Source organism: Tachyglossus aculeatus (genome assembly GCF_015852505.1).
Source record: "Tachyglossus aculeatus isolate mTacAcu1 chromosome 12 unlocalized genomic scaffold, mTacAcu1.pri SUPER_6_unloc_1, whole genome shotgun sequence".
Classification (NCBI taxonomy): domain Eukaryota; kingdom Metazoa; phylum Chordata; class Mammalia; order Monotremata; family Tachyglossidae; genus Tachyglossus; species Tachyglossus aculeatus.
This window is the reverse complement of record NW_024044828.1, coordinates 5,836,200-5,857,459: the sequence shown is the minus strand read 5'-3', so window position 1 is coordinate 5,857,459 and position 21,260 is coordinate 5,836,200. Positions and strand designations below refer to the sequence as shown.

At 44.6% G+C, this 21,260-nt stretch overlaps 1 protein-coding gene across 1 annotated transcript in view; it reads right to left on the bottom strand.

Annotated features, from left to right (window-relative positions):
- Positions 1-12,051, bottom strand: part of GNAI1 (G protein subunit alpha i1) — a 66,582-nt gene extending 54,531 nt beyond the window's left edge. The window contains exon 1 of the mRNA XM_038741038.1: positions 11,923-12,051. Coding sequence (XP_038596966.1) covers positions 11,923-12,040 — 118 coding nt within the window. The 5' untranslated portion in view covers positions 12,041-12,051. The remainder of the gene's footprint in view (positions 1-11,922) is intronic.
- Positions 12,052-21,260: the final 9,209 nt, after the last annotated feature.

Sequence of the window (21,260 nt, the reverse complement as noted above, 5' to 3'; positions counted from 1 at the left end):
CTAGTTTTCTAGTGCTGGGAAATTCAATTTCGAAGAAACTTTGGGAGGGAAGTCAAATGGCTCACACATGCTGCTGTATGTGGTGTGAATCAAGCTGGGCCTCAGGAAATGAGATGGTTGGTCAACATTTAAATGAGCTGGACTCACCACAAAGGCGGTTTAAAAAAGAAAAAGAGGGGCAGTGCATATGCTGGAGTGGCCCTTGACTTGTAAAGTCCGGGATTCTCCTTGCTTACAGAGGATGATGACAGGAATCTCTGAGCATACACAATTCCCACACAGACAGAGAATTTGCCAGGAATGTCAGGGTGCTCTGACTTGGAACAGAGAGTAGGGGAAACCCTGTGACCAGGTCCCTTTTCCAAGGCCAGGCCTACTGTGGGCCATAGAAATCCAACTTCCCAAGAAGACCCAACACCCTCCAGTCACACCTCATCCTTTCTGTGATCAACAGGTAGCCTGACTCTCTGTGGTTCAACAATGGCAAAGGTGGGCCGGGTCAACAACTATCAACCAAGAAACTCCGAAAATCAAAGAATGTGGTCTGCATGCTCTCTATTACTGCTCTCAGATGCTTGAACTAAGGCATCCTAAAAATAGATAGTGATTGGATTATTCCCTCAAGATAAGGTTCCAAGATAACAGATGGATTCTTTTCAACTACCACCCCCCCCCCAAAATGGAGAACTCTCCATGAATTAATATCCAATAAAGTCTGGAAAAATAAAGAGAGCTATGACTTCAGAGGATGTTTCCTGCAGTATCTCTGTCACTCGATGCCACGGAGTGGTTCCAGACTTTATGATCCATCTATTAGTTATGTAAACTGAGTGAAAAATCAATTATATGCCTCAGAACATAAACTGATCACATTCTGGTCTCAGGAAGGCTGCAATCCTTCTGTTTCCTTTCAAAAAGACATTCGTTTGGGACTTAACAAGATCTCAAGGTTGAGAGCCAGGTGTGGGACAAGAAATGAGTCTGACCTGATGATCTTGTATCTTCCCCAGTGCTTAGAACAGTGCTTAAGTGCTTAACGAATACCACAATTATTATTATTATTATTAATAGAAAATACTGAACCCTGTAAACTACAGATGGAATTGACGAGAAGAATCCAAGGCTTGAGCTGCATTCTCTGGCCATCCCACTGACTGCTGCTTCAACTCCACTGTTATCTCACTCTCTATCTGAGAGTAAGGTACACAGTCAAGCCAAGTCTTGCTTGCATTACTGCATCTTCAGGAATCAAATCACGGGATCAGGGATGGGAAAAGGCAGAAATGGGTAATGATTAATCCTCCAGTTGAAGACACAAGGAGAGAGCCCCAGGCAGAGACAGGGTTACTCCCTCATCATCTGAGGGATTACTATCCAAATTTCCATCTCAAAGAAGTATGTGACTGAACAGATCACCATACAGAAACTGTTCTGTTTTGTTGCCATGACTGCAAAATTTTAACTGGATTTGGGGCTTCTTGAGTGTAAAAGATAAATTTTACCTGAGGTAAGGGGGCAGGGGGACACGGGGAGGAAAAACAGAAAGAATACTTTGGGGCTTAATAACCTGGATAGTCCCAAACTTCATTTCTATTATCAAATTAAAGGATGTCATCTGGTTAACAAAAAAAATCCTATTTTAGGCTTATATGCAACAGATTTATCTCTTTTCAGAAATTCTAGTATCACTATTAGTTCAGTATCCCATTCACCTCAATACATGGTGAATAAACTAAATTACTAACAATTTGAACATATTATAAAGAAAATTTTACAAAATGAAATAAAGATTATGCTTATCCCAACATCATAATTAGAGCCCTCAGTCTATATTATAAAATTATACAGTACACTGCGGATTGTAGAAAAATTGACTAAGACTGCATGCTTTTTCTTTGTTAGATACCATCGGCTTATAGCAACTTGTTCATTTGGCTTCAAATTGAATCACTCTGCTTATCATATTATTAAAATAACAATTACTCTTGTTACCAATCTAATAATATTTACTGAGCAGAACATTCTACTAAGTGCTTGGAAGAATACAATACAGTTTAGTAGATATGAGGCTTAACCTTCACAGAGCTTACTGTCTAGTTATGCCAGTTGTATCTGTATCTTGCCTCCTCCTCCCACTAATAGCAAAATATTTATAACTGTACATCTTCCTCATTAGACTGTACGATCATTCAGAGTAGGGAACCTTGGCTTTTAGCTCTACTGCACTCACCCAAATGAGTGGTACAGTTCTCAGCACATTCAGAGTTCAAAAGTACTACTGAATGAGCATTACAACAGAAAGTGATCAAGAAATAAGACTCCATCTCTGGTTCCTTATCACACAGTGATGAGAACTGTTCAGTGATGACACCTGTTCTTATCAAATAAATATTTTAAATATGCAAAGTTATTTGCATGAAGTTATTTTTGGTATGTTTAGTTAAGGAAATTCTGCAAAGCACATGACAAAAGTCTACCTAGCCATTCATTTATTTTTAAAGGGGAAATAATTGACATAGTGCCACTCACCAGAAACTATCATAGACCCCGGTATTAGAAGTCCATTTCTTATCCAGAATACTATTTTCAGAATTCTACTAGCCTGGACTTTTATGATTTTCTAGGTAAAATAAGCCATCACAAATTATGGCATTTCAAATGGTATTTTTTTGTTGTATGAACAAAAAAAACAATTGAAGAGCAATTGAGAAACAATGGAGACGCAGCATGGCCTAATGGGTAAAGCATGTGCCCAGGTTCTAATCCCAGCTCTGCCTCTTGCTTGCTGTGTGAGCTTGGGAAAGTCACCTCACTTCTCTGTGCTTCAATTTCATCTTCTGTAAAAGGGAGACTAAGACTGTGAGCCCCATGTGGGACATGGACTGTTTCCAACCTGATTACCTTGCATCTACCCCAGCATAGAACAGTGACTGGCACATTTTAAGCACTTAAATACCATTAAAAAAAAACAGCAATAACCTTCAGAAAATAACAATAAGAGACTTATTTTTCAAAGATGGAAATAATATGACCCAAAACACTTCCAAGTTAACACCGAACCCTTTCAGACATCATTCCCAGTGTTCTTCCATTGCTAAACAAAAGAAAGTTTCCTAATTTGAAATGACAGATCTAGGCCAAAAAAAAAAAAAAAAAGGCCCAAGCCACTATTTAGCAATCTTAGCTTCTTCTACGTAAATGACTGGGTCAGTGTTTGTTACTCATCTTAATCAGTGTGAGTGATAAGTCATTAAGTGAAATTAAGTTTAAACTTCTCAGGAGTTCACTGTGTTCACATCTGTAAAATCTGACAAATGGCCAAGACTTACAGATAAACAAAAGACTAAAACTGCAAAACAAGAAAAAGATTCCACATTTCCTCTCAACAAAATTCTCCATTATTAAGGAAAGAATCAGAAAAAGAGTTGATGTACTTTTTCTATAAGCTTTACTACCATGCAAGTCCCTTAAAATGAGAATATTCCATATTCATATTAAATGAATTTTGACTGTGTCCTTGAAGTTGACCAGAATTGGCAGACTACATGTGTTTCTTAGAAGCCGCTTTGTATTTCCAGCTGAGATACTTCATCATCATCATCATCAATCGTACTTATTGAGCGCTTACTATGTGCAGAGCACTGTACTAAGCGCTTGGGAAGTACAAATTGGCAACATATAGAGGCAGTCCCTACCCAACAGTGGGCTCACAGTCTAAAAGGGGGAGACAGAGAACAAAACCAAACATACTAACAAAATAAAATAAATAGAATAGATATGCACAAATAAAATAAATAAATAAATAAATAGAGTAATAAATATGTACAAACATATATACATATATATAGGTGCTGTGGGGAAGGGAAGGAGGTAAGATGGGGGGATGGAGAGGGGGACGAGGGGGAGAGGAAGGAAGGGGCTCAGTCTGGGAAGGCCTCCTGGAGGAGGTGAGCTCTCAGCAGGGCCTTGAAGGGAGGAAGAGAGCTAGCTTGGCGGATGGGCAGAGGGAGGGCATTCCAGGCCTGGGGGATGACGTGGGCCGGGGGTCGATGGCAGTTCATTATATTTGAACTGTCTACACATATGCTTCTACATATGTAAGAGAAAGGAACAGAGGGCAGGCTTCATTGCCCTAAAGTCACAGAAAAAAAGAAAGTTTCAAAGTTATGAAATACAGCCAGCCCTCTCCCTCGTTAGCAAAATGGGACAGGAACTCTGGGCAAAAGGTAATCAAGAGGGAAAGGAACATTATACTGCAGAGAAAGCAGAACACAGCATAGAGTGCAGAATAGAGAAGCAGTGTGGTCTAATGGATAGAGCACAGGCCTAGGAGTCAGAAGGGCCTGTGTTCTAATCCCAGCTCTGCCACTTGTCTTCTGTGTGACCCTGGGCAAGTCACTTTTCTGTGCCTCAGCTACTTCATCTGTAAAATGGGATTAAGAGTGTGAGTCTCATGTGGGACATGGACTGTGTCCAGCCTGATTATGTTGCATCTACCCCAGGGTTTAGTACAGTGCCTGGCACAAAGTGCTTAGCAAATACCATTAAAGAAAAAAAAGAAGAAGAATGGAAAGGACATAAGGACAAAGCACAGGAAAAAGAATGGGTGAACTTCCCTTTCTCACAATAAAAATCCTTAACTAACATGCCTCTGAGCATTCCTAATCTGATAATTAAGAACAATTAGAATTACTTACACTCCCTTTGCTCCCCCAGCCCCCCAGTTCATCGGTCAATCCTTGATCACTTTACTTACATTTACTTTGGCTGGTAGAATTACTATGGGGAAGAAATTTTTAAGTATGCTGGTATTTTATAAGGATATTTCAGTACAAATTCTTCCCTAAAACTGTCTCCCGAAATCCAGTGAAGATGTCAACCTACTCACTGTGCCCCTCTCTCATGTTCCTTGCTCACATTCGTCCTTCTTTCCAATTGTGGTATGTTAGGAGCTTACTACGTATCAAGCATTGGAGTAGATACCAGTTAATCAAGTTGGACACAGTCTCTGTCCTCTGTGGGGCTCCCAGTCTAAGTAAAAGGGAGAACAGATGTTGAATTCCCATTTTACAGACAAGAAAACTCAGAATAGTTAAGTGACTTGCCCAAGGTCACATGGCAGGGGAGTCCCGTCCCCATTTAAAATCCATCAGACTACAATTCTCCATGTCTTTAGAGTCCTCAGTTAATTTATTCAGTCCCGTTTTATCCCAACTTGCAGACATTTATGTACATGCAACCAATAAAGCATGTTTGTGCACATTACTTAACACAGCCTCACCTAAACAACCACCTGCTCAAGCAAAGTATTTTAGAGTCTCCTCTCCCAGGAGGTTGTAAACTCTTCAGGGGTAGGGATCATGCCTCCTAACTCTATGGTATCCTCTCAAGTGTTCAGCCCAGTGCTCAACACACTGCACTCAATCATTACAACTGATGGCCACTGATGGCAACTGATGGATTTCCGGAAAGCAAGTAGCGGGGAGGGGAAATAATAGGCATCAGCTCAGTTGTGGGCAGGGAAGCTAACAACTCCCACACTAAGCCCTCTTTTTCCTCAGCTCCCCCTACCAATCGCCCTGACTCGCTCCCTTTGCTCTACCCTGCCTCTCCTCCCCATAGCACTTGTGTATATATGTAAGTAGCTATAATTCTATTGATTCATATTAATGCCTGTTTACTTGTTTTGAAGTGTATGTATCTATAATTCTATTTATTTATTTTGATGCAGCTGATGTCTGTTTACTTGTTTTGATGTCTGTCTCTCCCCTTCTAGACTGTGAGCCCGTTGTGGGCAGAGATTGCCTCTGTTGCTGAACTGTACTTTCCAAGCGCTTAGTACAGTGCTCAGCACATAATAAAAACTCAATAGATGATTGATTGAGCCTGCACCAAAGCTTCTCCCTCCATATCATTTGCCTGAGCAGAATCTTGAATAAGAACAACAGTGACATGGGTTAAGTGCTTATTATATGCCAAGCACTGTTCTGAGTGCCATGATAGATGCAAGATAATCGGGTCAGACAGATTCTACCTTACGGAGCAGTATGGTCTAATGGAAGGAGCATGGGCCTGCAAGTCAAAAGACCTGTGTTCTAATCCCAGCTCTGCCACTTGTCTGCTGTGTGACCTTGGGCAAGTCACTTAACTTCTCTGTGCCTCAGTTCCCTCATCTGTAAAATGGGGATTTAATAACTGTTCTCCTTCCTACTTAGTGAGCCCCAAGTTACACAGGTACTGTGTCTAGCCTGATTGATTTGTATCTACCCTACTGTTTGGATTTTTTGCTGAAGTGCACTTTCCAAGCGCTTTGCACAATGTTCTGCATTATGGTAAGCACTCAATAAATACAATTGAATGAATGAATGAATCAGTGCTTGGCACATAGCACTTGATAAAGGTAATAATAATGATAATGATGATGATAATCATATGGGCCTCATATTCAGAATCAGGAAGGAGAACAGGTTTCATACATCTCTATTTTTAGAGATTAAGAAACAGGCACAGAGAAGTTAAATGATTTGCACAAGGTCCCACAGCAGGCAAGTGGCAGAACTGGGATTAGAACCCAGGTCCTCTGATTCCCAAACCCATCAATTATATTTATTCAACACATAATGTGTGCAGAGCACAGCAATTAGGAGAGTACAATATATCAGACATGTTCATTGTCCTCAAGGAGCTTACAGTCTAGTGGGGCAGACAACACAAAAGTAAATTATGACTATGTACACAAGTGCTATGGAGCTGGGGCAAATAAAGGGTACAAATCCAAGTGCAAGGGTGACACACAAGGGAGAAGGAGTAGGGGAAATACGGGCTTAGCCACGGAAGGCCTCTTGGGGAGATGTGATTTTAATAAGGCTGGCTTGGAGGTCATCTAACTAGTTGCTCCTCTTTACATACTATTTAAATTGAACAAAGAGAAAAGCAAACATACTTCTAATGCCCTCCAGTTCACCAGAACAGCCCCATGTGAACAGGGACTCTGACCTGATTAACCTATGCTTAGTACAATACTTGTCACATAGTTAGTGCTTAATGGATGCCACCATTATTATTACATTTCTCAAAAAACCTGATTTCGAGGAAGCAGCTGTAATGTCAAAGAACTCAAATTTAGCTTCTCCCTTAAATCAATGAAAACTTGAAAGTTCTCAATGGAATAAGAGGGACCAGTTGCTTAGTTTTTCTAGAGTTTCTTTAGTGCCATCTAAATTGGTCGAAAGTCTGCAGGCGTTGAAGTATCTTGGATGAGTTACCATGAGAGTACTGGCTTATACCAACTGTTGGCAAAGGCCTGCAAGGGAATGAACAAATGAGCTGAGAAAGTGCAGGGGAGGAAACTGAAAATCCCTTGGCTAGTTTCACATCTGTTCTCAAGAGCCTTAAACTAACTCGGAAAGGAAATATACTCAGGAGGCAGTCCTACTGTGGAAAACTTTTCTCCTTTGAGCAAACGATGAAGCATAATTTAGTCAGCGATCTTTACATCTCGACTTCGTGCTGTGTACACTCCTGCAGAATAAGCATGCCTGAGAAAGCAGAGAAGGGTGTCCATGTCTTTGAAACACAAAGTTATTTCACAGCTTGCTGGTTAAATGACTCAGATACCATTACCTTTAGGCACGTCAAGTTTGCTTCCTCTACAAACCTACTGAAGAAAAGTGTATTGCTGTGGCCAGGAAACCAAGGGCAAACGGGTAAACTTAACCTTTTAAAGAATTATATTTATGGACAATTCTCATTCTACACTGCAGCATTAGCTGTGTACTCAGAGTGAAGACACTTCTCCAGAAATAGGCTAATCTCCAGATTTCAAAGATGAAAATTCTGAGAAATGCATTTACTCTCACCCATTTTACAGTAGTTCCCATTCAGGGAAAAACCATGAAGACACATACCACGACAAAACAATCAGTACCTTTTCCAGTTAACACCCCCTGACTCATAGGTGTGGTCTTTCCCCCACTAAATGACTGGAAGCAAATTTGTATAAGTAACTGGTAGTATTTGACTGTCCAGAGAGAAAATAAAACCCAAGGAAGAGGTGGGAGGGAATCTCACTTAAAAATCAGTTTTAGAGGGTTAATAAAGAATAATATTCTGCATTTCAATGTGACATTTCCAAATCTTCCTTATTTTTCCATCTGGCTTTCACAAAAGTTGACGTATCTGGAATCAACCTAGGTCTCCCTTATTAAAAAAGAAAAAAATCCAACAGACACTAGACATCTGCAGCAGAGGGAGGTACAATAAGACATTTATTTTGAAGCTTAGCAATTGCAGTACCAAACAATTAGAAAGGAATCTGCACAGCGGGCATGCAAGGGAGGAGCCGGTCCCTGTATCTGGCTCTAACGGTCTCAAAAAGAGGAACCTACACTACTGATAAAGCCTTCGTTTGGGGGGTTTCTGTTTTTGTTGAATCCTTTCATCTTGAATATTGTCAGCAAATTAAAAACAGCAGGTTCTACAACTCCACCCAGGAAATGCTACCGCTGAGTCAAGTACCTCTGAACTTCAAAGCACTGTACTAAGCACCTGGGAGAATACAATATAACATCAAACACGTTCCCTTCCCACAACGAGCTCGTTATTGCTGTACCGTCCTCTCCCAGGCGTTTAGTACGGTGCTCTGCACGCAGTAAGCGCTCTAAAAATACGATTGAATGAATGAGAGATGGGGCGGGGGGGGGGGGGGGAGAGATCATGATAATAATAACGAGGGCATTTGTTAAGCGCTTACTATGTGCCGGGCACTGTACTAAGCGCTGACCCAAGTGGGGGGAGAGGGGAGGGCCTGTAAACCACGTTAGGGGCAGGTGCTTAGCACTGGACTCTGATGATAATAATAATAATAATATAATGGTATTTGTTAAGCGCTTACTGTGCACCAAGCACTATTCTAAGCACTGGGGGAGATATAAGGTCAACAGGTTGTCCCACGTGGGGCTCCCAGTCTTCATCCCCATTTTTATGGACGAGGCAACTGAGGCCCGGAGAAGTGAAGAGCCTTGCCCAAAGTCACCCTGTTAACAAGCGGCAGGGGCAGAATTAGAACCCACGCCCTGTGACTCCCAAGCCCAGGCTCTTGTCACTGAGCCATGCTGTTCAACCACTATGATCGACTGATTAGTACAGCCAGCGCTTAGTCAATACCATCAATATTATTATTAGTGATTTAGATGGGGGGGGGGTTGCCTGGGAATAATAATAATAATGATGGTATTTATTAAGCGCTTACTATGTGCAAAACACTGGAATGAGTGGGAGGGTCCAAACAAGTCGTGGGGGAAAACGTTTTCTCGCCGGTGATGGAGACTTTTCGGTTTGGAAATCCGCCCCGGACAGCCTGGGAGTGTGGGGCTGGGGTAGGGATCGTCTCTGTTGCTGAGCTGTACTTCCCAAGCGCTTAGTCCAGTGCTCTGCACACAGTAAGCGCTCAATAAATACGACTGGGTGAATGAATGATACTTTCCAAGCGCTTAGTCCAGTGCTCTGCACACAGTAAGCGCTCAATAAGTACGACTGAATGAATGAATGGTCCTTTCCAAGCTGTTAATCCAGGGCTCTGCGCACAGTAAGCGCTCAATAAATACGATTGAATAAATGAATGAACGGTCCTTTCCAAGAGCTTAGTCCAGTGCTTCGCACACAGTAAGCGCTCAATAAGTACTACTGAATAAATGAATGAACTGTCCTTCCCAAGCGCTTAGTCCAGTGCTGTGCTCCGCACACAGTAAGCGCTCAATAAATATGATTGAATAAATGAACGGACGGTCCTTCCCAAGCGCTTAGTCCAGTGCTCCGCACACAGTAAGGGCTCAATAAATACGATTGAATAAATGAATGGACGGCCCTTCCAAAGCGCTTCGTCCACTGCTCCGCACACAGTAAACGCTCAATAAATACGATTGAATAAATGAACGGACGGGCCTTCCCAAGCGCTTAGCCCAGTGCTTCGCACACAGTAAGCGCTCAGTAAATACGATTGAATAAATGAAGGGACGGTCCTTCCCAAGCGCTTAGTCCGGTGCTATGCTCCGCACACAGTAAGCGCTCAATAAGTACGACTGAATGAATGAACGGTCCTTTCCAAGCGCTTCATCCAGTGCTCCGCACACAGTAAGCGATCAATAAATACGACTGAATAAATGACTGGACGGTCCTTCCGAAGCGCTTAGTCCAGTACTCCGCACATAGTAAGCGTTCAATAAGTACGATTGAATAAATGAATGAAGTGTTCTTTCCAAGCGCTTCGTCCAGTGCTCCGCACACAGTAAGCGCTCAATAAATACGATTGAATAAATGAACGGACGGTCCTTCCCAAGCGCTCAGTCCAGTGCTCCACACACAGTGGGCGCTCAATAAGTACGACTGAATAAATGAACAGACGGTCCCTCCCAAGCGCTCAGTCCAGTGCTCCACACATAGTAAGCGTTCAATAAGTACGACTGAATAAATGAACTGTCCTTTCCAAGCGCTTAGTCCAGTGCTCCGCACACAGCAAGCGCTCAATACAACTGAATAAATGAACGGACTGTCCTTCCCAAGCGCTTAGCCCAGTGCTCCGCACACAGGAAGCGCTCAGTACATGCGACTGAATAAATGAACGGACGGTCCTTCCCAAGCTCGTAGTCCGGTGCTCCGCACACAGTAAGCGCTCAATTAAGTACGACTGAATAAATGAACGGACGGTCCTTCCCAAGCGCTCAGTCCAGTACACCGCACATAGTAAGCGTTCAATAAGTACGACTGAATGAATGAATGAACTGTCCTTTCCAAGCGCTTCGTCCAGTGCTCCGCACACAGAAAGCGCTCAGTAAATACGATTGAATAAATGAACGGACGGTCCTCCCCAAGCTCGTAGTCCGGGGCTGTGCTCCGCGCACAGGACATATTACGTACATACATATGTTTGTACATATTTATTACTCTATTTATTTATTTTACTTGTACCTATCTATTCTATTTATTTTATTTTGTTAGTATGTTTGGTTCTGTTCTCTGTCTCCCCCTTTTAGACTGTGAGCCCACTGTTGGGTAGGGACTGTCTCTATATGTTGCCAACTTGGACTTCCCAAGCGCTTAGTACAGTGCTCTGCACACAGTAAGCGCTCAATAAATACGATTGATTGTGACTCCCAGACCCGTGCCCTATCCCCATGCGGCAGACAAATGGCAGCAAACCTTGTGACTCCCTGTCACCTGTATATGTTTGTACATATTTATTACTCTATTTATTTACTTATTTTACTTGTACCTCTCTATTCTATTTATTTTATTTTGTTAGTATGTTTGGTTTTGCTCTCTGTCTCCCCCTTTTAGACTGTGAGCCCACTGTTGGGTAGGGGCCGTCTCTATATATTGCCAACTTGGACTTCCCAAGCGCTTAGTACAGTGCTCTGCACACAGTAAGCGCTCAATAAATACGATTGATTGATTGATTGTGACTCCCAGGCCCGTGCCCTATCCCCATGCGGCAGACAAATGGCAGCAAACCTTGTGACTCCCTGTCACCTGTATGTTTGTACATATTTATTACTGTATTTTACTTGTACATCTCTATTCTATTTATTTTATTTTGTTAGTATGTTCGGTTCTGTTCTCTGTCTCCCCCTTTTAGACTGTGAGCCCACTGTTGGGTAGGGACCGTCTCTATATGTTGCCAACTTGGACTTCCCAAGCGCTTAGTACAGTGCCCTGCACATAGTAAGCGCTCAATAAATACGATTGATGATGATGATGAGTGAGCGCTCAATAAGTACGACTGAATGAATGAACGGCCCTTTCCCAGCGCATCGTCCGGTGGTCCGCACACAGGAGGCGCTCGATAAATGCGATCGAACGCATGAATGAATGAATGAACGAACGAACGAACGGGGGCCCCCCGATCCGGTCCGATCCGGTCCTCACCGAGCAGCAGCAGCTTGACCTCCCTGGCGGCCTTCTCCCCGTCCTCCCGCAGGTTGCGGTCGATCATCTTGCTGCGCTCCACGGCCGCCTTGTCCTCGGCGCTGAGCGTGCACCCCATCCTGGGCCGCGCGGACCCCCGCAGGACCCCCCCCACCCCCTCCACCACCCGCACACACGGACCCGCCCGGCCGTCGGGCTCCGCACACCGCAGCGGCGGGGACCCCACGCGCGCGCCGCCGCCGCTCGGACGACTGCTCCGGCCCCCGCCGCCCGGGCGCGCGCGCGCGCGCGCGCGGACCCGGAGGCCACGCCCCCTCGGCCGGGCCTCGCTCGCTCCCGCTCCCACCCCCTTCAAGGCCACGCCCCCCCGACCCGCGCGTACCCGCGACCCCGCCCCCTGCCGGGCAGCGCGCCGGCTCCGCTCCTCGCCCCCGCCCCGCTGTAGTGCGCAGGCGCAGGGCCTCGCTCGCTCCCGGCTCCCACCCCCTCCGAGGCCACGCCCCCAGGCGCGCGCGTGCCCGCGACCCCGCCCCCTGCCGGGCCGCGCGCCCTGACCGCAGAGCGCAGGCTCCGCTCCTCGCCCCCGGGGCAGTGCGCAGGCGCCGGGCCTCGCTCACTCCCGGCTACCACCCCCTTCAAGGCCACGCCCCCCGACCCGCGCGTGCCCGCGACCACGCCCCCTGCCGGGCCGCGCGCCCTGACCGCAGTGCGCAGGCTCCGCTCCTCGCTCGCGGCCCCCCCCCCCACACACGCACGCGCAGGCTCCGCGAGCGCGTGCGCGCGCTCTCTGTGGCCGAGGCGCGCGCCCAGAGCGAGCAACGGAGATGATAATAATAGCAATAATTGTATTTCTTCAGCGCTCACTCTGGGCCAGACACTGCAGTAGTAATAATAATAATAATGATGGCATTTGTTAAGCGCTTACTATGTGCGAAGCACTGTTCTAAGCGCTGGGGAGGATACAAGGCGATCAGCTGTGTGACTTTGGGCAATCAATCAATCAATCATATTTATTGAGCGCTTACTGTGTGCAGAGCACTGTACTAAGCGCTTGGGAAGTACAGGTTGGCAACGTATAGAGACAGTCCCTACCCAACAGTGGGCTCACAGTCTAAAAGGGGGAGACAGAGAACAGAACCAAACATACCAACAAAATAAAATAAATAGAATGGATAGGTACAAGTAAAATAAATAAACAGAGTAATAAATATGTACAAACATATATACATCATCATCATCAATCGTATTTATTGAGCGCTTACTGTGTGCAGAGCACTGTACTAAACGCATGGGAAGTACAAGCTGGCAACATATAGAGACAGTCCCTACCCACTGGGCTCACAGTCTAGAAGGGGGAGAAAGAGAACAAAACCAAACATACTAACAAAATAAAATAAATAGAATAGATAGGTACAAGTAAAATAAATATATATATATGTATATATGTTTGTACATATTTTTTACTCTATTTTATTTGTACATATCTATTCTATTTATTTTATTTTGTTAGTATGTTTGGTTTTGTTCTCTGTCTCCCCCTTTTAGACTGTGAGCCCACTGTTGGGTAGGGACTGTCTCTATATGTTGCAAATTTGTACTTCCCAAGCGCTTAGTACAGTGCTCTGCACATAGTAAGCGCTCAATAAATACGATTGATGATGACATACAGGTGCTGTGGGGAAGGGAAGGGGGTAAGATGGGGGGGATGGAGAGGGGGACGAGGGGGAGAGGAAGGAAGGGGCTCAGTCTGGGAAGGCCTCCTGGAGGAGATTAAATGACTTGCCCAAAGTCACACAGCTGACAATTGGCGGGGCGGGGATTTGAACCCATGACCACTGACTCCAAAGCCCGTGCTCTTTCCACTGAGCCACGCTGCTGCTTAGGACTGTGAGCCCCACGTGGGACAACCTGATCACTTTGTAACCTCCCCAGCGCTTGGAACAGTGCTTTGCACATAGTAAGCGCTTAATAAATGCCATTATGATTATTATTATTATCAGGTTGCCCCACTTGGGGCTCACAGTCTTCATCCCCATTTTACAGATGAGGGAACTGAGGCACAGAGAAGTCAAGTGACTTGCCCAAAGTCACACAGCTGACAGTTAGCAGAGTCAGGATTTGAACCCATGACCTCTGACTCCCAAGCCCGTGCTCTTTCCACTGAGCCACGCTGCTTCTCAGCGCTGTACTAAGCGCTGGGGTGGATCCAGGCAAACCGGGTTGGATCCAGTCCCTGTCCCCCCTGGGGCTCACAGTTTTAATCCCCACTGTACAGATGGGGAAACTGAGGCCCAGGGAAGTGAAGTGACTTGCCCAAGGCCACACAGCAGACAAGTGGCGGAGCTGGGATTGGAACTCAGGACCGAGAAGCAGCGTGGCTCAGTGGAAAGAGCCTGGGCTCTGGAGTCAGAGGTCATGGGTTCAAATCCTGGCTCTGCCACTCATCAGCTGTGTGATTTTGGGCAAGTCACTCAAGTTCTCTGTGCCTCAGTTCCTTCATCTGTAAAATGGGGATTAAGACTGTGAGCCTCTGTGGGACAATCTAATCACCTTGTAACCTCCCCAGCACTTAGAACAGTGCTTTGCACAGAGTAAGCACTTAATAAATGCTATTATTATTATTATTATTATTCTCACTTCCAGGCCTGGGCTCCAGCCACTGCACCATGCCGCTTCCCCAGAGGACAGGACGAAAGGGCTACCATTACACCGGCCCTAATTCCGACAAGCCTTGTCCCTGACCAACAAATAGCAAATAATAATTGGAGTCTTTGTTAAATTCTTCCTGTGTGCCCGGCTCTGTACTAAGCACTGGCGTAGTGATGAGATGATTGGATTGGACACAGTCCCTGGCCCCCATAGGGCTCCCAGTCTCAATCCCACATTTTGCAAATGAGAGAACTGAGGCACAGAGAAGTGAAGTGACCTGCCTAAGATCACACAGCAGACGTATGGCAGATCAGGATTAGAACCCAGGTCCTTCAATTCATTCAGTTCATTCAATCGCATTTATTAAGTGCTTATTGTGTGTAGAGCAATGTACTAAGCTGTTGGGAAAGAACAATACAACAATAAACAATGACAATTTGACTCCTGGGTCCACGCTCTATCCATTAGGCTATACTGCTTCTCTTACATCCTATAAGGTTTTCAGGAGGAAGCTGGCACGGCCTGGGACAGAGAAGGCCTCTGGGGATGGCACAAAATTCTGCCCCCCTCTTGCTGTCCTCGGGTCATGGGTATACCTATGCAACACTGGCCTCTGAGTGCAGCTGCAATGCTCCATATAATAATGATGGCATTTATTAAGCGCTTACTATGTGCAAAGCACTGTTCTAAGCACTGGGGAGGTTACAGGGTGATCAGATTGTCCCAGAGGGGGCTCACAGTCTTAATCCCCATTTTACAGATGAGGGAACTGAGGCACAGAGAATTTAAGTGACTTGCCCAAAGTCACACAGCTGACAAGTAGCATTGCAAGGATTAGAACCCATGACCTCTGGCTCCCAAGCCCGTGCTCTTTCCACTTAGCCACGCTGCTTCTCTTCAGTTCTGGTATCCACCTTTTTTGTGTATGTGTGTGATATTTGTTAAGTTCTTAACTATAAGCCATGGGCCGTACTAAGCTAATCAGGTTGGACACAGTCTCCATCATTCATTTATTCATTCATTCATTCATTTAATCGTATTTATTGAGTGCTTACTGTGTGCAGAGCACTGTACTGCGTGCTTACAGATGAGGGAACTGGGATACAGTGACTTGCCCAAGGTCACACTGCAGACAAGTGGTGGAGCTGGGATTAGAACCCAGGTCCTTCTGCTTCCCAGACCCGTGCTCTATCTGCTACACCACACTGCTTCCTTTTTCCTTCCCGCTTCAGCCTGCCCAGCCCAGCTCTTCAATTTGGAGCATTGCAGTAGAAACCATGCGGTGTTGAGGGGGCAGTAAGCATCCAAGGAGGTGAAGATGGAATAATAATAATGATGGTACTTGTTAAGTGCTTACTATGTGCCAAGCACTACTCTAAGCAGTGGGGTAGGTTCAAGTTAGTCAGGATGGACACAGTTCCTGTCCCACATAGGGCTCACACTCTTAATCCCCATTTTCCAGATGAGGTAACTGAGGCCCAGAGAAGTGAAGTGACTTGCCCAAGGACACACAGCAAATATGTGGAAGAGCCGGCATTAGAACCCATGACTTTCTGACTCCCAGGCCTGTGCTCCATTCCCTAAGCACCTTGCTTCTCTGAATTTTTATTTTGGGGTTTCCTCTGATGCCCCTGGGCAGACTTCAATTATGCTAAACTTTGTCCCATTAATAATAATAAATAACAATAATGGCATTTGTTAAGCGCTTACTATGTGCAAAGCACTGTTCTAAGCACTGGGCGGATACAAGGTGATCAGGTTGTCCCGCGTGGGGCTCAGTCATCATCCCCATTTTACAGATGAGGTAACTGAGGCTCCGAGAAGTTAAGTGACTTGCCCAAGATCACACAGCAGACATATGGTGGAGCCGGGATTCGAACCCACGACCCTGACTCCAAAGCCCGTGCTCTTTCCACTGAGCCATGCTGCTTCTCTGCTAATTGCTTGCTTTGTGACTTTCTCTGTGCCTCAGTTTCCTCAACTGGAAGATGGGGTTCCTATACCTGTTCTTCCTCCTACTTAGATTGCAAGCCCCGTGCAGGACAGAAACTGTGTTCAAACTTATCAACTTGTATCTACCCCAGGGTTTAGAACAGCACTGGACACATAGTGCTTAGTACAATGATACTATTACTACTACTACTACTACTAATAATAATAGTAATAATAAAAATTCATCCTGCTAGTGTCTAAATGCCCCTCAATGCTCTGAGTTAACACCTCTGTGTCCATTAACTGATCCCCAAACAGTAACTTGCCCCCATGGCAGAGCTAGATAAATGAAACTACCATTATTGGGCCGGAATAATGATTCATCCAACCCAGGATTCTGGAGGAATTTTATTATGGTTGCCCTTTTAAATATCCACTCTCATGCTTTGGTATGGGCCATCTACCAACCCCAACTTTTCCCTCAACATCACTCACTTTCCTTCCAGAAACCCATTATGGATTGCTCATCAATCATTAATTACTGATTACAGTCCTTGCTATGTACTTACTATGTGTCAAGCACTGTTCTAAGCGCTGGGGTAGATGCAAGTTAATCAGGTCAGACACAGTCCCTGCCCCACCTGGAGATCACAGTCTAAGTAGGAGCGAGAACAGGTATTGAAACCCCATTTTGCAGTTAAGGAAACTGAGGCACAGAGAAGTGAAGTGACTTGACCAAGGGCACACAGGAGACAAGCGGCAGAGCTGCAATTAGAACCCACATCCTCTGAGTCCCAGGTCTGTGTTCTTTCCACTAGACCATACTGTTTCTCATGAATTCAATGAATTTATCATCATCATCATCGTCATCATCAATCGTATTTATTGAGCGCTTACTATGTGCAGAGCACTGTACTAAGCGCTTAGGAAGTACAAATTGGCAACATATAGAGACAGTCCCTACCCAACAGTGGGCTCACAGTCTAAAAGGGGAAGACAGAGAACAAAACCAAACATACTAACAAAATAAAATAAATAGAATAGATATGTACAAGTAAAATAAATAAATAAATAAATAAATAGAGTAATAAATATGTACAAACATATATACATATATACAGGTGCTGTGGGGAAGGGAAGGAGGTAAGAAGGGGGGATGGAGAGGGGGATGAGGGGGAGAGGAAGGAAGGGGCTCAGTCTGGGAAGGCCTCCTGGAGGAGGTGAGCTCTCAATAGGGCCTTGAAGGGAGGAAGAGAGCTAGCTTGGCGGATGGGCAGAGGGAGGGCATTCCAGGCCGAAACCTATTATCTCGAATTTATCTCGAATTTATCTCGAAACCTTCTAGGGGTAGTATCTGTGCTGGTAATATAATAATAATAATGATAGCATTTATTAAGCGCTTACTATCCGCAAAGCACTGTTCTAAGCGCTAAGGTAATATCATCCTGTGTGGACATATTCAGTTTGTTGCATATGCAGTTGGACGCAGGGGAAGTAGTTTAGTGAAAAGTGAATAGAACCTTACCAGCTCTCACTCTCGCCTGCAATTTGAGTAGTTCCTGTTTTGCAGTTTCCGTTAAAAGAAGGGTTCTCTTGCTGCCAACTTCATATTTGCACACGTTTCAAATCACCCAAACAGTACACTCTGACTTTTTGATGAGGAGGACAAAATACTGATGAAGACTGAGACCACAGCAGGCTTTCTGGAAGAAAAAGGTATACAATGCTACTTCTCAGACCAAATCCCATCAAGAACTGTTAGAGCGTGACTCTCCGCTTCTAACTGCAGGTGCTTTTCCACCTCAAGAGGAGAGATCCTGAATCGCTTATCTTTTTTTCTCAAAAAAGGATGCCTAAGAAAGTTGTACGCATACAGAAGAGCACAAGTGATCAAGGAAATATATTCATTAAGAAATGTAATGCACCAAGAAGAAATCCTTGAACTTACCCTGGTTCATTCAATTCATTCATTCAATCATTTATTTAGTGCTTACTGTGTGCAGAGCACTGTACTCAGTGCTTGGGGGAGTACAATATAACAATCGACACATTCCTTGCCCGCAAGGAGTTTACAAATTAGATACAGTCTGACCACTCCCGCTCCCCTGCAGGTCTAGACTGAACAATTAGTCCACCTCCCACCTGGAGTTCAGTGCAGCAGGGAGCTAAAATCATCAAGACTGCTTATTCAAAGGTCCTTATTCCAAGGTCGTATGGATTTAAGCCTGGAGTAGTGGATCTCTAGCACAGGCCTGAGAGTCAGAAAGCCGTGGGTTCTAATTCCGCCTCTGCCGCTTGTCTGCTGTGAGACCTTGGGCAAGTCACTTCACTTCTCTGTGATTGAGTTTCCTCATCTATAAAATGGGGATAAAGATTGTGAGCCCCATATAGGATAGGGATTGTGTCCAATGCCATTTGCTTGTAACCACCCCAGTGCTTAGTACAGTGGCCAGCACACAGTAAGCGCTTAACAAATACCAGGATTTTTGTTAAGCATGGTCACTTCAAGCTTACCCCAGGATCATATACAAATCTCAGCTGACCACAGGAATCTCAGCTAGCCTCAGATGTCCTAGCAGCATCTATTTCTCCTTTCTCTATCTTCTGCTTCTGCCTCTGTCCAATCCCCTAGACTCCCACGCTTTCTTGGAGTGCTCCAGTCCTTCTGACCCCTTTTGACCTTCCCTCCTCATTCTCCCTGTTCATTTTTCTATCTCTGGTCTTGCTCTCCTCTCTGCCTTGCAACTAGCCTTTGTACTACAAAAGGGACTAGAGAAGATTTGGGAAAAATTCCCTGTCGGAAGTTTCCACGGTTCTATTCAATGGTAAAGCTACTGAGGTCATACTAACACAAAGGACTTGCGGGAATTCTCTCCAAAGACAAGTCAACACCATCTGTTTTGGTATAAATGCGGTGATAGCTAGTAAATTCTTATCACACCATGCTTACCTACAAGCCAGGAAAAGTCTCTGACAATATTGACACAAGGAGGCAACTTTAGTTACAAATGCTAAACTGTAGTTCAAACAAAGCCAATAATTGGTAACCCTCCCTGAAAGTTTCAGGGGCCAAGTACCAATACAGTCCCTGTCCTCAGGTGGCTTTTAATAAATATTGTTGACTAGTTGCCCATCTTTCCACATTTCTAAGATATTGGAAATTTTGCCCTCAACCAGTTCTATCCTTCTGTCAAAGCTTTTATTTTTCTGCAGGAATGATGAAGAAGATAAGTATGCACAAGGCACTCAAAAAGCGGTCCAGTGTAGGAGGGCCAACTCTTGGGCTTAAAAAGCTAAAGGGAGTCATCATTCCCCTCTCAACACCAAACACTGTTCAGAACCACCCTCCCTCCCCACAGCAAGTTTTCAACTAGGGGACCAATTATTTTAAGATACTAACATGTCATTTACAAAGTCACATGGACATCAGAATAATAGTAATAATGATGATGCTATTTGTTAAGTACTTACTATGTGTCAGGCACTGTTCTAAGCGCTGGAGTAGATATAAGATAATTGGGTCAGACACAGCCCCGGTCCCACATAGAGCTCACAGTCTTCATCCCCATTTTACAGATGAGGTAACTGAGGCCCAGAGAATAATAATAATAATAATAATAATAATAATAATGGCATTTATTAAGTGCTTACTATGTGCAAAGCACTGTTCTAAGCGCTGGGGAGGTTACAAGGTGATCCAGTTGTCCCATGGAGGGGGGCTCACAGTCTTAATCCCCATTTTACAGATGAGGTAACTGAGGCCCAGAGAAGTTAAGTGACTTGCCCAAAGTCACACAGCTGATAATTAGCAGAGCCGGGATTTGAACCCATGACCTCTGACTCCAAAGCCCATGCTCTTTACACTGAGCCATGCTGCTTCACTTCAGAGAAGTGAAGTGATTTTCCCAAGGTCACACAGCAAACATGGTGGAGCTTGGATTAGAACGCAGGTCCTTCTGACCCCAGGCCCGTTTTCTTTCCACTAGGTCATACTGGTCAGAACCAGAAGTCAATGCCTTGGAGGCTTATTTTTGTAGGAAAGATGCACTGGACATTTTTCTAACTACATGTGGAGGAATTAACATCAAGAAAGCTGATAACATAATTCAAATCATTTCCAGTGATATAAAACAAAAAAAAAATTTCCCAAGCATTTCCCATCAGAGATATTTCTTCCTCAAAGAATGTGGGTCTTTTGGACTCAAGCAATGAATTAATGGCATTCATTGAGTACTTACTGCATGTACAGCACTGTACTAGGCTCTTGGGAAAGTACATATAACAGAGTTTGTAGAGGTGATCCTTGCCAACAAGGAGCTTAGAGTCTACAGGGGAAGACAGACATTAAAATAAATTACAGACAGAGGAAATAGTAGAGTAGAAGATTATGTACATAGTGCACTTACCTTTAAATTATATGTTATAGATGACCTTTATTCAAATTAATGTCTTTCTCCCCCTTTAGACTGTTAGCTTGCCGTGGGCAGGGAATATATCTGTTTATTATTATATTGCACCCTCCCCAGCACTTAAAACAGTACTCTGCAGTAAATGCTCAATAAATATGATTGGCTGACTTAGCACTGTAAGTCTAGGGTGAATATCAAAGTGTTTAAAGGTTACCCAGCCAAGTACGGAGATGATGCAGGGGAGGGGAGAAGGAGGTAGCGACAGCTCTAAGTAAATGAACATACAAAGAGTTTGGCAAACTGGTGCCTCCTGAAAAGCAACGAAGCCCATTTCCTATTTTTTCTATC